This window comes from Oncorhynchus kisutch, linkage group LG29 (assembly GCF_002021735.2).
Source record: "Oncorhynchus kisutch isolate 150728-3 linkage group LG29, Okis_V2, whole genome shotgun sequence".
Lineage (NCBI taxonomy): Eukaryota > Metazoa > Chordata > Actinopteri > Salmoniformes > Salmonidae > Oncorhynchus > Oncorhynchus kisutch.
Genome location: NC_034202.2, coordinates 11,672,137 through 11,690,775, shown reverse-complemented (window position 1 = coordinate 11,690,775; position 18,639 = coordinate 11,672,137). Strand labels below are relative to the sequence as shown.

General features: G+C 42.6%; 1 protein-coding gene across 1 annotated transcript; it reads right to left on the bottom strand.

Moving 5' to 3' along the window:
* Window positions 1–1,415: 1,415 nt before the first annotated feature.
* LOC109873774 (5'-AMP-activated protein kinase catalytic subunit alpha-1) lies at window positions 1,416–14,932 on the bottom strand. Its single transcript, XM_020465479.2, has 9 exons — window positions 14,559–14,932; window positions 12,860–13,001; window positions 10,918–11,011; window positions 10,023–10,167; window positions 9,717–9,804; window positions 9,116–9,340; window positions 8,307–8,814; window positions 4,024–4,150; window positions 1,416–3,656 (listed from the first exon to the last, which is right to left on the bottom strand). The coding sequence occupies exons 1-9, from the start codon at window positions 14,656–14,658 to the stop codon at window positions 3,334–3,336; spliced, it is 1,752 nt and encodes a 583-aa protein (XP_020321068.2). The 5' UTR covers window positions 14,659–14,932; the 3' UTR covers window positions 1,416–3,333.
* Window positions 14,933–18,639: the final 3,707 nt, after the last annotated feature.

Genomic DNA, 18,639 nt, shown 5'->3' with positions numbered 1-18,639 from the left:
CCGTAGGGATGATGCCAGGTTTACTCCAGACGTGACGCTTGGCATTCAGGCCAAAGAGTTCAATCTGGGTTTCATCAGACCAGAGAATCTTGTTTCTCATGGTCTGAGTCTTTAGGTGCCTTGTGGCAAACTCCAAGCGGGCTTTCATGTGCCTTTTACAGAGGAGTGGTTTCCGTCTGGCCACCTTACCATAAAGGCCTGATTGGTGGAGTGCTTCAGAGATTGATGTCCTTCTGGAAGGTTCTCCCATCTCCACAGAGAAACGCTAGAGCTCTGTCAGAGTGACCATTGGGTTCTTGATCAACTGACCAAGGCCCTTCTCCCCCGATTGCGTATAGCCGGGGCAGCCAGCTCTAGGAAGTCTTGGTGGTTCTAAACTTCTTCCATTTAATAATGGAGGCTATTGTGTTCTTGGGGACCTTCAATGCTGCAGAAATGTTTTGGTACAGTTCCTCAGATCTGTGGCTCGAAGCAATCCTGTCTCAGAGCTCTAAGAACAATTCCTTTGACCTCATGGCTTGGTTTTTGCTCTGACATGCACTGTCAACTGTGGGACCTTACGTAGACAGGTGTGTGCCTTTCCAAATCATGTCCAATCAATTGAATCTACCACAGGTGGACTCCAATCAAGTTGTAGAAACATCTCAGGGATGATCGATGGAAACAGGATGCATTTGAGCTCAATTTCAAGTCTAATTTTTTTAACCTTTATTTAACTAGGCAAGTCAGTTAAGAACTGACTTATATTATTATTTTCAATGACAGCCTAGGAACAGTGGGTTAATTGCCTGTTCAAGTGGCACATTGCCTGCCCTCCAGGACACCCACAGCACCCAATGTCACAGGAAGGCCAAAAAGATCAAAGACAACCACCGGAGCCACTGCCTGTTCACCCCGCTATCATTCACAAGGCAAGGTCAGTACAGATGCATTAAAGCTGGGACCGAGAGACTGAAAAACAGCTTCTATCTCAAGGCCATCAGACTGTTAAATAGCCGTCACTAGTCGGCTACCACCCGCTTACTCAACCCTGCACCCTAGAGGCTACTGCCCTATATACATAGACATATAAAAGGGTCTAAATAGACATGTACAGAAGATAGTTTTATATTTTTAACACATTTGCAAACATTTCTAAAAACCTGTTTTCGCTTTGTCATTATGGGGCATTGTGTGCAGATCACATTTTTTAAATCGATTTTAGAATACGGCTGTAACGTAACAAAATGTGGAAAAGGTCAAGGGTTATGAACACATTCCAAATTTACTGTACATCAGTTTTACAAATGATAAAAGGTATTTTGATACTCTTTAAATTTAAGAGCTTTCTAATATTTGACTAATAATGATTTGAAAAAATACAAAATTTAAAGACATTTTCCAATGCCTCCAACAGAAACAAAGTAATGCATGAAAACTTGTGCAATTGATCTATTTTATTAGGCAGTTATTTATACAAATGATTTAAACACTGTCCATTTGACATTTCCATTGGTCATTCTAGTAGTAGGGTCCCTTAACACAAATAAAACAAGGTTTAAAGCAGTTAAGACAGATACAATGATTGATATTGATCCTGCAAATAGTCAGAACTTAACACTCCCACTTAAAAGGAGAAAAAAACTACTCACCCAATGTGCAACTCACATAAGCCGATCATGGCCTCACACACTTTTTCAAAACAACCCCACAATTCACCTTATGCACTACTTGGGATGCGTAAGTTCTGATTCTTGAAAACTAAAGAGTTTGTTTGTAGTCCTATAAATATTTCAATGAGCATTTGGTCTAAAAAGGAGACCTTGCAGTCACATAATCACATACGCAAGATTTCTTCAGACCAAAACCAGCCCCACGCAAGAGGATAGAAGTAGATGTCTCTTTTATACTCACTGATATACAACTGATCAACAGTATTGATAAGGCAGCTAACAGAATGACAGAAAAAAATAAAATAAATTCTCCAGATGCACATGACAATTTTAAGGTTTGGGAAAATATGTAAACTTAAATTTAAATGTAGCTTTTTGTGGGGGATGTGGGCCAAGAAAAGTGAAATAGAATTTTGAAACCAGAAAAATATTGATTTGTTTCCTTTATCAATACACATGGTCCGTGCACTGCATGTACTTGCTGCAAATCACCACTTACAAATGCCCCCGATCTTTCAATGGACATGAGTACAAAATGAGTTCAATCCTGCTAAAATGCATGTCACTCAGTCAAATGCATTCAGATTTATGAACACATGTAGCCCCTAACCTCAAGATAATTTTACAAATCTAACAAAAGTAACTTTTGAATTCATTATAGGACAGTGGGTCTCATTTTGAGAGTGAGGGTAAACAATCATGTGCATAGAAATGATAAAAAAATAAAATTGATAATTTTAAAAAGCTGTAAAGGAATAAAATGGCATCGTAACGAAAAGAAAAAAAAACAACCTTTCAGTCAGTAATAATTTCTCAATATAAATCTACAATTCCCATTTAAAGCACTGAAATCAAAATGCATATATTTTTTTATATTATGTAGGGGACAGACCAATCCAAACAGACAAACATTGAAATCTAGTCTTAACAATTCAATTTCTAAAAAAAATAATTCTGAAGTAGTAACTCCCTTTTTCGCCTGACGCGATCGAGAGGGTAATTGCACTTCCTCAGTGAGTCAAACGGACATTGTTGGCATGACAACCCATGTTATGGTCAGTGCAGCTACCCCTGAAAGGCCTGTAGTGCAGTGTCCCGAATTTGCACAGGCATCTCAGACATCTACTATAGAGAAACAGACAGAACAGCGGAACTGTGCAAAAGTGCCTCGTTCCCCTCAGCCACCCTAAGTGCACCCCCCAAAACCTTACAGCTCTCCTTTCTGCACGCAGAAACGTGCGTTTGTTTTCTCTACTGAAAAAAAAAGCACAGCAACGCCCACTGAGCACAGTACAGCAAATTCTGTGCATCACTCAGACTTAGCACACACACACACGCTGTTTGGAACGTGATCAAATAGGGGGGGGGAAATAGTCGTAGGCCAATAATAATGATCGTGAAAATGTAAAACCACCTCTAAAATAGTATTCTGTCATGATTATAATGAAGTTGCTTGGTCATTGTCGTTCACCTTTTCCTAAAGCCCACCCGTGCTCTGACAACTCCCAAGTCAGTCAGGAGGGTTGCGAACTGAACCTGCATCATCAGTGCCTTGGAACAACCCTAGCAGTCTCACCCGCCTGCGGTAGGGATGAATTGAGCCATGAAATCGGTTGCATGCTTATTGCTTATAAAGACACTCAGAGGAAAAAAGGCTAACGTTGTTTTATTTGATTGCAAGCTATCGTGCAAGTAGTTTGATGAGATTGGCGCACATCTCAAAGAACTCTATGGTGTGGCTGCCGGGCCGCGGAACCGCAATCATGGGTGCGAGGTCACCTCCTGTCGAGTCAACAGAGGAGGTGAGCGAGGAGGCCAGGGAGCTCTCTGAGGCCTTAGTGGGAGGGAGAGATGTGGCAGGGGTAGCGTTCTCCTTAGCCCCCTCAGTTTGGGACCCACCCTCTGCAGCAGCTGCAGCTTCGTTCTTAAGGGCCGTGCGGTAGTTCCCCACTGAACCAGACTGGTGAGGAGTGGCAGTCCCAGATTTAGCCTCCAACATGTCATCTTCAGACAGAGAAAGACAGAAGAGAAAGAGAATGTTAAACATACTTCTGTGGTTACAGCCAAACACACAAAGGCCCTGAACACAGACCTGTGCCATATCTAGTCACTTTACATTGCACAGCAGGGAAAAGCAACTTCTTTAGGCATTTTCCATTAATGGCAAAGTTGGCAGTAAAGACAACCACTCAAATGTCAGTTGAAGCCCATACAGCGCTGTAAAGCGGAGACCTTGAGCTCAGACGTCATGTATAGCATGTTACTGTACAGCCACCGCTTTCCAATTTAGGCGCTCATCAATGACCAATTCGGCAGTTTTCAATCCGCATACGGGTTGTTAGAGTAAAGGGTTACGGCCAAGTTGACGTACTGTCTATGCTACGGAAGTCCAGGAGGTAGGTCCTGCCGTCCACCTGGTAGAGCTGAAGGCTCATCTTGGTCTGCATGCCCGTAACTGGGTTCTTCCTCTTCACACGCAGGTAGTACGGGTTCACCACCTGGGGAGGAGGATATGGAGATTAGTTACACATACTTTAAATCATACAAGCTGGGTAAGATACACAATAGATGGAATACACAGCGTAAAATTACATTTTTCAACATGGCTTCTGTAGCTGCTTCAGTGGTCTGTATTTCAGAGATTTGCAACTTTAACATGTTCTGTTTGTTCAGTCATCAAAATTGTTGTGTATAATTTGTATACTTTGCTAAAAAATATTACAGAGAGCACTTTCACCATTTCAGCAGTTCTAAAGTCTAGGCCGAACAGTGCTTTATGTTATTGGAGAGTATCGGAAATGCCTCGCCCACTACTGTGTACCCAAACACATTAAACCATCAATAGCTGCTTTCTATCCATCAGGGCAAGAGAAGGATAAACAGGAAACTGAACATTTCCTTCAGAAATTGCTCTCATTTCTCCAAGATGAATACAAAATGAGAGTCAGTCAACTGATCTATTCTTCAGGTCTAAAGGTCATGCCATACCAGAAATAGAACCCAAGAGAACAGCAGCATTCCACTCTAGGTGATAGTAGAACTCAGACTGAGCCAGTAGTTTACACCACACAGAAAAAAACAATATATATACAGCATCTTAATGTTTAAAGAACCAGGTTTTTACCCCTTTTTTGATCTTCCACAATTACAACTACTCTAAGATTAAGACCATCGATTTTTCAAGGTTTATTTGGGATTGGGCTACAGTGAATCCTCATGGGGAAAAAAACAAAAAAAAACATGTTTTAATGAAATGTAATCCATAGAATAGTACTTTGGAGGAAGGATTGTTGACACATTTGGATCTTTAAAGATAATTGAGAAGTCAGCATATTTATGACATTTTGCTTTTACCCAGGCCTCCTTTAAGACAGTCTGTAGGTGCTACAAAGCTAAAATTGGGCTCGTGAAGTTACCGCTTGCACCATACGAGCAGTATTTTTATTTCAATGACCTTTTTTTTTTTTACATTACATTTATGAATTGAAAATATCATTTTTGATCAATATATTGACAATAATATACTCTAAGGGTATATCAGTCGCAGAGCGCCATTGTTAGCTTGTTTTAACTACGCTTATAGAAATGGTGGTCTGCCAGGTACTCAGCAGGAAGGTCTGATTTCACTATTATTAAAACAAGACCCAGATGGCAAATTTAAAGATTCAGAAACTGAGGCCTCTTACACTTCAATGTTGTGATGCAAAAACATTAGCGAAATGTATAGCACTCAAAATGAAAGTTTTTTTTTTTAACCAAGTATCGTTCATCCTGATCAGACAGGTTTTTAAAAACTATTTTTTCTTCTACATGGACGATACATTTTAGATAATATACGACAACTAAAAGATCATGAAACATAGATGTCAGGCCTGGTATTTATAGCAGATTTTGAAAAGGCCTTTGATAAATGCCTGGATTTTTTTCCAAATTCGGTGATTCTCTTATACAAATGGGTAAAAGTCATGTACAGCAACCCCAGTTGTAAAACAGTAAATAGCGGTTACTTCTCAGAGTTTAGAATTGTCAAGAGGAGTTAAAGGGTGTCCGCTGTTACCATATCTATTCAAAATGCTAGCTATTAAAAAATCTGATCAAATAACAGGATTAGAAATTCAAGGCTTAAAAACAAAATGGTGTCCATGTATGCCGATGACTCAAGTTTTATATTAAGTCCGCAAGTTAGATCCCTGCAATGTCTTATTGAAGATCTAGATGACTTTTCTGGAGTAAAACAATTGATACGTGTACAATATTACACATTGGCTCTAAAAAAAAACACACAAAAAAACGTTTACATTACCTATAAAATGGGCTGACTGAAGTAGACATTGTTGGTATTCATATCACAAGATATAAATGAGCTCTCCAATGAATTTCATTACAAAACTTATACCTGTCTATTTATGGAAAAATTGCCCTGATTAAGTCATATCATAGTTTACTCACTTATGGCATTGCCTACTCCTGAGGATTCATTTTTCAAATCTTATGAGCAAACCGCCCCCACTAAACTAGAAAAGATAAAGCATGCCCATCGATATAATGAATAGGGTGGGTTGAGATGAAATATAAAAGCAATCAAAAGTTCAAAAGTTTTAATTGAACCCTGAAATGGTTCTCAAGTAGAGTACTAGAAAACTCATTCATTGTTTTTTTTTTTTAAATGGCCTTTTCGCAGATTGTCATTTCCGATTAATTGAAAATCACTCAAAAGTATCTATTTTAACAAGCATTGCAAAACTTGCTACAATTTCACCCCCCTGAAAATAGAAAAAAATGTGGCTGAACTCAAATGTGTTGGTTAATAGAATACCTGCATTTATGGCAAGTGTTTGAAACGGGTAAATTGTCTTTCATGGAGTTAACATAATTGTACAGGAAGGTCTGCTCAATCCAAGATTATAATCAATTGTTTACAGCTTACCCCAAAAATGGAGGAGGCAGGTGGCAGCGGGAGGTAGTAGGGAACTGGCCTGTCTGCCCAATATAAAGGATCAAAACATGGGACTAAAAATAGCATAAACAGGAATATATACCAGTTTCATTTGAGGAACAGGATGTTGACAACTGTGCCATACAGATTGCAAAATAGTTGGGAAGAGATTTTATGTACCGATTCCACAGTATAGTGTGTATGAGTTGATATAAAACGACGCAAGAGTCAAGACTTCGTGCTTTTCAGCTAAAATTACATCGAACTCTTGCCACCAATTTTTGCTTAAATATATATTTTAGGCATATCATCGAAGTGCTGCAGATTTTGTAGTGAGGATAGAATCAATAGACCATTGATTTTGCCATTGCCCTCAAGTAGCCACTTTCTGGTCTCAGGTTTAGTAATGGCTGAAAATGCATAACATTGATCTAAAGAAATAGCACTGTTGGGAGATCTGGAGAGACCGGGTCCATCAATTACTAATACTGCTGGTAAAAGTATTTATCTTCAACTCGCAATCTGTGGATTCTATTTGATTAGATAGATTGAAATTGTACATTAAACATCACAGCATAGTTGAAAGAAGCCGGTTTGCCTGAGGCTGATGCCGTGCATATACACAAACTCATAAATAGTGCCATACATGCACTCAACCATCCAGTTGGCCCTGCGTTTTCCTTTGTCTCTCTCTTTTCTTGGTTGTATTAAAAAAAAAATCTGTGTGTGTGTGGGGGGTCTTGGAGGGCTAGTGGCCTGGTGGTTGGGCGCTTGGTCCTGTGGCTGATGGATTGGGTCCCCGTTTTTGACCTTGTGTGCGATCTGCCGACGTGCCCTTGAGCAGGGCGTTGACCCTGGTTGCGAGTCTGTTAGATGACTAATGTGATGTAGCCGTTGAGCGGCTTCACTGCAAGTATATTGTATGTTTAAATATTTAATTTAAAAATATATATTTAAAAAGTTCCAGAGTGGGATCTCTGCTACTTTTAGAATTATGATTAAAAAAATGTAAGCATTACCAACAGAGGGAAAATAAAGGTGGATTCAATATAGGTAGCTTCTGCTGGTGATTTGCAACGATACAAGTAAAATGAGGGCCTGTGACTAGTTGCATTGCCTACTAAGCCAATTTCTCGGAATAAAATGTGCCAGAACTTTAAAACTAGCAGGGATCCCACTCTGGAACTTCGATATGCCCTTGGAGTATATTTTCATCAAAATATTGAAATATGTCAAATATTCATATTTTTCAAAATTCATAAAATGTAAAAAACATTATTGAAATCAAAATACTCGTATAGAGCAAGCGGTAAAGCGTAATTTGAGCAAATTTTGGCATTTAGAGATTAAGCACTATGGGGTAAACCAAAAATAAATATGCCAACTGATTATTTCTCAATTATGCTTTTAGATACAAATGTCATATACATGTCAACAATCCTTCCTCCAAAAGGACTATTATATGGATACAATTATGGATATATGGATACAATTGTGAAAAACAAAACTAATCATTGTCTTTTTGTCTGAGTTTGGTGTGGAATCACTTTCTAGGCAAATCCCAATAAACCTCTGATCCACTTAAATATGAAGGGCCACTTGACAGTTCTGTCTATTTCTACCGGACCTCTTTACACACTCCTTTCCCTCCCACCACCCTCATCCCCACTCTCTACAATTCTCCCTCCGTTGTTCCATCTCTCTATCCCCTCCCTCACCTTCCACTCGTAGTCGAGCTGCTTCATGGCACGGCACACCTCAGACATAATATCATTTGGCCTGCTCTGGCTCCTGATCCCCAGGTGCCACTTGGCCCGCCTCACCCCCTGGTGCTTCGACTTCAGGGGGTTCAGCTCGTCCAGCGTGTGTCTCGGCCGGGGAGGGGTCTCCCCCGCCAGGAAGGGCTGCATACGCTCCGGGTGGGGCTTAAGGCCGGCCGCGGCGGTCAGATGCTGGTCGTCCAGGAATGAGTCTGGGGGACTGGAGGCCAGGTAGAAGTCCTTGGCCTCGGACATAATGCGGCGGTTGTCAATGATGAGATGGTAGGCCACAGCCAGGGGGTCGTGGTGGTTGCGGCTGTACAGGCAAGTCAGGATCTCCTCCTCGGTGCACTCAAACTTCTCACACACCTCCTTCAGGGCCTCGTCGTCGATCATGTTGTTGCTGTAGCATGGGTCTTCTGGAAACAGGTACTTGGGGAGCTCATCTTTGAACCATTCATCCTCTCTGTGGGGAGGGAAGACAGAGCATGTTCAAGGCAGTCTATTATTTCATAGGGACATTTGTTCTGTTAACAGGGCAGCTAGAAAACATATAGACCAGGTGGGGTGGGTTCACTTTGTTAACGCTGGGCTGGATCAAAAGCCTGCACAGAGGACAGGAGTTTGCCATCCCTGTGATCGGAGTTTAATGAGGCATCTGGAGAAAAGTCGATTAAAAAAAGCATTTTTTTCTATTATTTTACTGCAAAGCATATAGGTGTTTAAATGTACTTTGTAGACAAATTTGATCTCTTGCCACTCCTTACCGGATCTCTTTGATGGTGGCCCTCTTCATGGGATCCACCTGCAGCATATGTTTGAGCAGGGCGGCGACGGAGGGGTTCAGGTACTGGGGCGTGAAGAAGATCCCGTCACAGATTTTCTTGAAGAGCGTTGGCACGTGGTCATCGTCGAAGGGCAGTGTCCCACACAGCAGGGCATATAGGATCACCCCACTGCTCCAGATGTCCACCTCAGGACCTGCATATAACCTGGGAAGACAAGGGTCAAATCAAGCAAACATTTATTTAGGAATTCCTTTACAACAGTTGCCGAAACGTAGTTTAGCATAACCAAGTCTAGACTCCAAAGAGCAGGCAGAAGCAGAGGACAATACTACCTGCATATAAACTAGGAAGGACATCTATGGGAGGGGAGAGGACAGAGCTGCTCATTGACATGAACCAAGGGAGTCTTAACATGGTGAATATTTAGTGACACTTAAGAACAGTAGGGTCTGTCAACAAAGCAAAACCGTGAAATTGAACAGTCCTCTTTATTGAAATCTAAGAGCAGTTTTTGAATACATTAGCATATTCCCCATCACGTCTGCCAGTTTCGGTGAGAAAAGAAAGAGGACAAGTGTACCTTCCAGAGATGACTTCAGGGGCAGCATAGTTCGGAGAACCACAGCTTGTCCTCAGAAACTCTCCGTCCGACATCATGTTTGACAAACCTTCAGAAAACACCAGACAATATCACATAAGTGTTTTGTCCAATATAATGATAGGGTTTCATTTCAGACACACCCTTTCCATCAGGGTTCCAGTAACTACAGTGGATGCATAACCACACCAGCCTAGTACAGTTAGGTGTGGCTCGATCTGGAGGTGTAAATCAGGTACAGGTGTAGAAAGGTGCTGGTCGGTGTGAGGTTGAGGGTGACAGACTTACCAAAGTCAGCAATCTTGGCGTTCATCTGTGCGTCCAGCAGGACGTTCTCAGGTTTCAGGTCCCTGTGCACCACCATGTGTCTGTGGCAGTAGTCTACTGCTGAGATGATCTGCTGGAACAGACGACGGCTCTCCTTCTCATCCAGCTGGAGTCACAGTGGCAAACGCACGAAACGCAGACACAGCAACACACGCGAGAGGTGAGAAATGTCCTTTTTAGCTGTCCAGTCAGTCCATTTCAGTATTGTAACCACTCTGGATATTTGGTCAATGTCTTTGCTTGAATGTGTTAGTGGCTGTAAAAACTCATTGGAAAGAATGCAATGCAGCGATAGAGCTTTGTGATTAGTGTTGTGTACAGAGGGGTGGTCCATACATGAGGCAGGTGCTAACATGACTATTATTGACATAACCATTATACTTCCCAACTCTCCTAACCACAGATACACTACATGACCAAAAGTGTGTGGACAAACCTTCAAATTAGTGGATCCGGGTATATTTTAAACACATCCGTTGCTGACAGGTGTATAAAATTGAGCACACAGCAATGCAATCTCAATAGACAAACATTAGCAGTAGAAATCTAATCATTTTAAAATGTTCTGTTTAAAATGGATGATACATATTTTTTTTAATGATTGGGGTCCCTGGGTCAACGGTTTGCCTGAGAGGGGGTCCTTGGGCAAGAAAAGGTTGAAAACCCCTGAGCTAAGTTAATATGATTCAGGTGAGCACAAGACTACCCACAATCCCAAACCACCGTGTATTTCAACAAACAGGCGTACTAATGTAGAATACCACCTTTTTTTTTTTTGGTTGAACAAAAAAAACAGGTCTATAATTTTCCCAAAACCTGCATACGCTAGAGGAAATAACGTTTATCTTCCCCTTACCTTTCCGTTTTTGCAGATGTAGTCAAAGAGCTCTCCTCCGGACACGTACTCCATCACCATGAAGATGTCTGTTGGGGTGCTGATCACCTGGTACCTACAGTCCCATAGGATAAATCACAAAAGTTAGAAGAAAAAAAATAGGCTAGCCATGATTGGACCAAGAGATCTCCATAACCATGTCACCCACCTGACCAAGAAAAAACTCTGGGCACTACTGTTTAACACTAGAGAAAATGGTCAAGGATCACCAAACTTCACAGAGGGATGACAAACCCACAGAATTATATATCAGCTTTACCACAGCAATTAAAAGCAGGCAAATTGCTATATAAAGTCTAAAATTGAGAGGTAGCACTTTCAGGACAGATTCAACTTCTGAGGCATTTATTGATCCTAAGCATAGAGGCAGACATTTTGCAGGAAGACTCCTTAGTGGGCCATTCAATGGCTGGTCGGTATAAGGGAGACTGGCCATGGAACCCTTCAACTGGCTAAACATAGGCCTACTTCCCTAGAGCAAACATCCATGTGCAAAACGCTACTATTCTTCATTCCTGTGCCACAAGGTTATCAACACAAGTGTCGTACAAGCTCGCTGCCTGAGCTCTGTCTCAAACCGCAGCACAGTAGCCAAGGAAAGGAAGCAAGCATGTGAAGTTCAAAGTTAAACCAGTCCCACCGCAGCTTCAGAAAACTCACATTCTACTGGCCTCTACAAACAAGGCATCAGTAAATAAAGGGCAAAGGGCAACTTCACTCATTCTTCTGTAGCCTCGTGTCATTTTCAAATCGGACTCCAGGGGGTGAGTGTAAAAAGAAAGTTCGCTAAGTGGGAAAATACAGGTCTAGTCACAAGGGATCAAGTGCCCGGAAATGGCCCCAACTAAGCCTACGCAATGATACTCTGTGGCGCTCACAGGTCAAGAAGACTATTATACAGGGATTTTTCATTCAGTCAATAGATGTAGGCCTAGTTAAAAAAAAAAAAAAATAGAAGAATCCTGAAACAAAGGCGAGACCTGACCCTTCCTTATCAATGAGCTAAATTATGAAAACACTGGATTTATGCTGCCCTTGCTATGACAGAGGTCAAGCGGGGAAAAAATTGAGAGGTCAGGGGATGGACAGGTTGAGAGAGCGAGAACACGGAAGAAATAGCAGTTGGGAGAGAGATTGAGGAGAAAAAAAGTGTGCATCAGTGAAGCAGAAACAAAAGGGAAAGGGTGATGCACACTAAAACCCACCATTAAAAGCCCTAAAATAGCTCTCTGGGTGGCATTAATGTGGCAGTGGTGCGATTACGTAGGGGTCCAAACGATGGAGCGAGCTGTATAATCTAGGATTTACAGTTTAATGATGCCTGAAAAGCTGGAGGTTCTGGACTTAAAGGTTTAAAATTTAAAAAAAACATTAGCTAGGCAAGTCAGCTAAGAACAAATTCTTATTTACAATGATGGCCTGAGAACAGTGGAATAACTGCCTTGTTCAGGCGCAGAACAACTTGTCAGCTCGGGTAGTCGATCTCGCAACCTTTCGGTTACTGGCCCAACGCTCTAACCACTAGGCCACCTGCCGCCCCTCCAAAGATGTGTGAACGTGTCAAGCACCTGAGGTTCTAGACTTACAGCTTGTGGGGATGCCTAAAAAGCTGGGGGTTCTTACAGCTTAATGATGTGGGGATGCCCAAAGCACCCGAGGAGTTATACTTCTTAGCTTAATGTAGGCTGTGTTTACACAGGCAGCACAACTGATCTTTGTTTTCACTAGTTGGTCTTTTGATCAATCACATCAGATCTTTTCAAATCTGATATTTTTCAGAGCTGATGTTTTTGGTCAAAAGACCAATTTGTGAAAAGATATCTGAATTGGTCTGCCTGTGTGTACACAGCCTTAGAGCTTAATAATGCAGGGATGCCTGAAGCAGCTGAGGTTATAGACTTACAGCTTAATTATGTGAGGATGCCTGAAGAGCTTGAGGTTTTGGATCTCTCTACGTATCTTCCCCACCACATCCAGACTGCGGATCTTCTGTCTGTTAAGGATCTTCACAGCCACCTGGTGTTTGGTCAGCTCATGCTGCCCCACTACAGGGGAGAGAGAGAGAGAGAGAGAGAGAGAGAGAGAGAGCGAGAGAGAGAGAGAGAGAGAGCAAGAGAGAGAGCAAGAGAGAGAGCAAGAGAGAGAGCAAGAGAGAGAGCAAGAGAGAGAGCAAGAGAGAGAGCAAGAGAGAGAGCAAGAGAGAGAGCAAGAGAGGGCAGGAGAGGTTAGGAAATACTGTAACAAGAATCCAGTCATAACAAGCTTAGCAGATCCCAGCTAACACAATGACACAAGCAAATCAGCATTGATGACTGACATTACTTGCAGTGAAAGAACACTAGCATGGCATTTTACCATTGAATCAAATCAATTCATTATGCATCATGACTGACAGGCCTACATCTGCAATGTGCTGTTTAGAACTAAAGGTGATACAAATTACACCACCACCGAGTCGCCTATGAGCAGTACACAAACTAAATTGGGGTTAACATTTCCTTCTACACAGCTTATAGGCCTACATCCCCCCCCCCCCCCCCCCCCCCCCACACACACACACCTCATTGCAGAACGCAAGCAAATATAGGCATAACTAAAAATTGGTCAGAAGAACTATACAGAGAGGGAGGACTGTGGAAGGGGTTGTACAAATGACTTCTATTGATTTAACTGTTATGTTGGTAAAGCATTAACCCAGCAGCCAGTCATTCAGAACATAATAGGTCATGGAATAAACAGTCCAATGTCCAGCATGTTCTAAACTGGGAGGAAATAGGAATTAACAGCTATATAGTGTAGTTTGGTGGCTTGATAGAGTTTTGATCTCAAATCCCAAGCCAAGGAAGACAAATGGGAAATGTACATTTTCTAGTTTGAAATAGACTTAATATTAGGGCCTAACTGGGCTATACAAGTCAGTTTGGTCCTCTTGACTATCATACTTTTAGGTGATATGCCATTAGAAAAGGTATGGTATTTTGACCGTGTCGACTGAAAGCAACCTAGGGACAATGGCTAATGTGTCAACACAAATGGAAAGTGTGGGAGATATGTGTCTGTCCTCAATAATTCAGCCAGGCCCAAGATAGTTTGCATAAATTCATGTATGGCATGGGGCTAGCACGGCTAGATGGTCAGTGTGTAACTGGGCAGCTCACGTTAGTTAACTGAATAAACAGGTTTCCTGGTTGAGAAACCATTAATGTTGTATTGCCTTGGCTAGCAATTTGAGCTAAGATTATACTAGTTTGCCAACTGCGGTTAGCCAGCAAGCGTGTAAACTTGGTTACCTAAAGCTCTGAGTAACTCGACCACATAACTAACGTTAGCTGGCTAGCAAGCTAACTAGATTGAACACATGACAGCACTATCGGTTGATCGATCAAAGGTAGACCGCCTAGTACGCTAACTTAGCTGTTTGATTCTAGAGCCTGGCTGAGCTAACGACGTTGACGAACTAGCCTAGCAAAGCAAGCTAGCTAAAAGACGTTAGAGGCCAATAAGTGTTAGCACACGGCTGGCTAGCTAACAGAGAAACGTCCCCATCCTCTCTCGCGGGTAACTGCCGGTGGCAACTCGCTAAGAAAGGCCATAACGGTTACCTTTAACTTTCCCGAACGTCCCCACTCCAAGTGTGTCTCCAAGAATATAATGTCCGATTTTCACTCTTCCTTCATGTTTCTGTTTATCCGTCGTCGCCATCTTTCCCGCAGTGGCCTAGCCTATCTGCTGCTGCGGGCAGACGGAGCAGACTAGCTGGAGCGAGCAAGAAAATGCGAAACAGCGTGAAAAAATACTCTTCCGGTCTTCTTCTTCTTCGGTAAGGTTTGATATGTTACATTACCGCCCCCAACTGAACTATAGTATAGATCCATTACACCGTGTGATACAAAATGGGAAAGGGTAACAGGAAAACATAACAAAATAAAATATATTTCCCAAAGATTGGAAAGCAGCTGCCGTCATCCCCCTCTTCAAAGGGGGGGACACTCTTGACCCAAACTGCTACAGACCTATATCTATCCTACCATGTCTTTCTAAGGTCTTCGAAACGCAAGTCAACAAACAGATTACCGACCATTTTGAATCTCACCATACCTTCTCTGCTATGCAATCTGGTTTCAGAGCTGGTCATGGGTGCACCTCGGCCATGCTCAAGGTCCTAAACGATATCTTAACCGCCATCGATAAGAAACATTACTGTGCAGCCGTATTCATTGATCTGGCCAAGGCTTTCGACTCTGTCAATCACCACATCCTCATCGGCATACTCGACAGCCTTGGTTTCTCAAATGATTGCCTCCCCTGGTTCACCAACTACTTCTCTGATAGAGTTCAGTGTGTCAAATCGGAGGGTCTGATGTCCGGACCTCTGGCAGTCTCTATGGGGGTGCCACAGGGTTCAATTCTTGGACCGACTCTCTTCTCTGTATACATCAATGAGGTCGCTCTTGCTGCTGGTGAGTCTCTGATCCACCTCTACGCAGACGACACCATTCTCTATACTTCTGGCCCTTCTTTGGACACTGTGCTAACAACCCTCCAGGCAAGCTTCAATGCCATACAACTCTCCTTCCGTGGCCTCCAATTGCTCTTAAATACAAGTACAACTAAATGCATGCTCTTCAACCGATCGCTACCTGCACCTACCCGCCTGTCCAACATCACTACTCTGAATGGCTCTGACTTAGAATACGTGGACAACTACAAATACTTAGGTGTCTGGTTAGACTGTAAACTCTCCTTCCAGACCCATATCAAACATCTCCAATCAAAAGTTAAATCTAGAATTGGCTTCCTATTTTGCAACAAAGCATCCTTCACTCATGCTGCCAAACATACCCTTGTAAAACTGACCATCCTACTAATCCTCGACTTTAGCGATGTCATTTACAAAATAGCCTCCAATACCCTACTCAACAAATTGGATGCAGTCTATCACAGTGCAATCCGTTTTGTCACCAAAGCCCCATATACTACCCACCATTGCGACCTGTACGCTCTCGTTGGCTGGCCCTCGCTTCATACTCGTCGCCAAACCCACTGGCTCCATGTCATCTACAAGACCCTGCTAGGTAAAGTCCCCCCTTATCTCAGCTCGCTGGTCACCATAGCATCTCCCACCTGTAGCACACGCTCCAGCAGGTATATCTCTCTAGTCACCCCCAAAACCAATTCTTTGTTTGGCCGCCTCTCTTTCCAGTTCTCTGCTTCCAATGACTGGAACGAACTACAAAAATCTCTGAAACTGGAAACACTTATCTCCCTCACTAGCTTTAAGCACCAACTGTCAGAGTAGCTCACAAATTACTGCACCTGTACATAGCCCACCTATAATTTAGCCCAAACAACTACCTCTTTCCCTACTGTATTTAATTAATTAATTAATTTTGCTCCTTTGCACCCCATTATTTTTATTTCTACTTTGCACATTCTTCCATTGCAATCTACCATTCCAGTGTTTTACTTGCTATATTGTATTTACTTTGCCACCATGGCCTTTTTTTGCCTTTACCTCCTTTATCTCACCTCATTTGCTCACATCGTATATAGACTTGTTTATACTGTATTATTGACTGTATGTTTGTTTTACTCCATGTGTAACTCTGTGTTGTTGTATGTGTCGAACTGCTTTGCTTTATCTTGGCCAGGTCGCAATTGTAAATGAGAACTTGTTCTCAACTTGCCTACCTGGTTAAATAAAGGTTAAATAAAATAGAAAATTACCTATTACCCTATACTCATTAAAACCCATCATCTTATTCCACTACTTTAACCCTATCTGATCCGACCCCAGGCTAACTGGACACTACCGTTCAACACAGGCTGTAACTCTTCTCAAATCTCCTACCCCCAAGGACTTCTCTGCAGCTGCCACCACAACATCTATTTTCTGTGATTGCTATGAACACTAAGAAGCCAAACTTACTGAAGCATATATCACTCATTGGCCTATACCTCTGTGCTGGCACATATCTGCTATTCACAGGGATCCTCTCAAAATCCCTCATCCTTGATCCACCCGCTACTTTCTTCACTGCCTTGGCATACGACAACTTCTGCACTACTCTGACTCTAGCCACAAGTCCACTACAGGTTACCTTCACTGATTCAACTCCTTTCCCAACCACCCTGAAACCACACATGGATCCGGTAAAAGGCAAGGATCCACTTTCTCCAAAAATGTCACTCCTACTGGACCAGATTATTCTGTATCACGTCCATCGATGCCATGCTTGGGCTCTGAGCTCTTCACCCCACCTTCCACCTCATTTAACTTGCCCTCATCCACTTCACCTCCAGAACTCGGTCTGGCACACGACTCACTCTGTTTGCACTTGACACCAATCTCTTTGACAACCCATCTCCACTTTTATCGGCATCTTCCTCAAATAGAAATCAAAAATCTGCTTTCCTCATTCTCTTCAACCTCTTCATCATATTTTTTTCCACTCCTTTCCTCAGAAATCCTCCTTTCTGTGTCCCTGTCCCAATATTCATCTTCTCCCAACTTTGCTTGCTGCCCACCGGTGGCATCCCGGCGTAATTCCATCTCAAAACGCCCCACCCTGACTGTCTTTCTCCCCACGGCATTAGTCCACGATCGTGACTCCTGGCCCCTGCAATGTAGCCGATTGTAAAAAGGTTGTTTAAAATCGTAAAACATATTCGCCCTCATCATTTGTGTGACGATCACTGGCCAATAATCAGTCTGACTCATGTGCATACTACTTTTCAGCCACCAGATGACAGTCAAACTCACTGTCTGAGTTGAATAGAAATGTGAAATAGTACCAGTTCAACCATTGTTGTGTGCCCCCCCCCCCCCCCCAGTAGATGTCAGCGTATTTCCAGGGAGGAGAGGGAGCCCTGGAAGGGGGAGTATTTAGCACAGAATAAAGGTCACAGCCACGCCACACAGAAAAGCCTCAGGCTGGACTAACAGTGAACGTTTCATGCATAATTTCCTTTCCAAACAGGGGATACGTCTCAAATTGCCACCTATTCCCTACATAGTGCACTACTTTTGACCAGAGCCCTATGGGAATAGGGTGACATTTAGAACATGTAGCCTACACGAGAGAATGAAGCACAATTGCTTGTACAGCTATTCACCTAGTCAGTACTGGGGAATGGAATTTCATGGAAATCAACCGATCCTGGAAATAAATCCCAATCCTGGCTCATCAGAGTCTGTGATTTCTGAGATTACTGTAACATGATATCTGAATCATCCCACCACCACCCGGTGGTGTCACAATTTAAAGGGATGAATGATGGACAAAGTTGAAATGAAAGCAGAGGAGTGTGAAACAGGGAGAAATCAAAGGCAGAGAATGTACACTGAATGTACAAAACATTTAGTCAGGGCAGGGACTCCACAATGTTTCAAAAGTGTTCTACAGTGATGCTGGCCCATGTTGACTCCAATGCTTCCCACAGTTGTGTTAAGTTGCCTGGTGGACCATTCTTGACACACACGGGACAATGTTGAGTGTGAAAAATGTCAGCAGCGCCGCAAGTTCTTGTCACAAACCGGTGCGCCTGGCACCTACTACCATAACCTGTTCAAAGGCACTTAAATCTTTTGTCTTGCCAATTCCCCCTCTGAATGGCACACATTCACAATCCATGTCTCAATTGTCTGAAGGCTCAAAAATAAGTATTTAACCTGTCTCCCCT

Coding starts and splice junctions, on each gene's coding strand:
- LOC109873774 (XM_020465479.2), bottom strand. CDS start 14,658: ATGGCGACGACGGATAAACAGAAACATGAAGGAAGAGTGAAAATCGGA. Junction 13,002..14,558: donor GACGTTCGGGAAAGTTAAAG/GTAACCGTTATG, acceptor TCTCCCCTGTAG/TGGGGCAGCATGAGCTGACC. Junction 9,805..10,022: donor CGCCAAGATTGCTGACTTTG/GTAAGTCTGTCA, acceptor TGTTTTCTGAAG/GTTTGTCAAACATGATGTCG.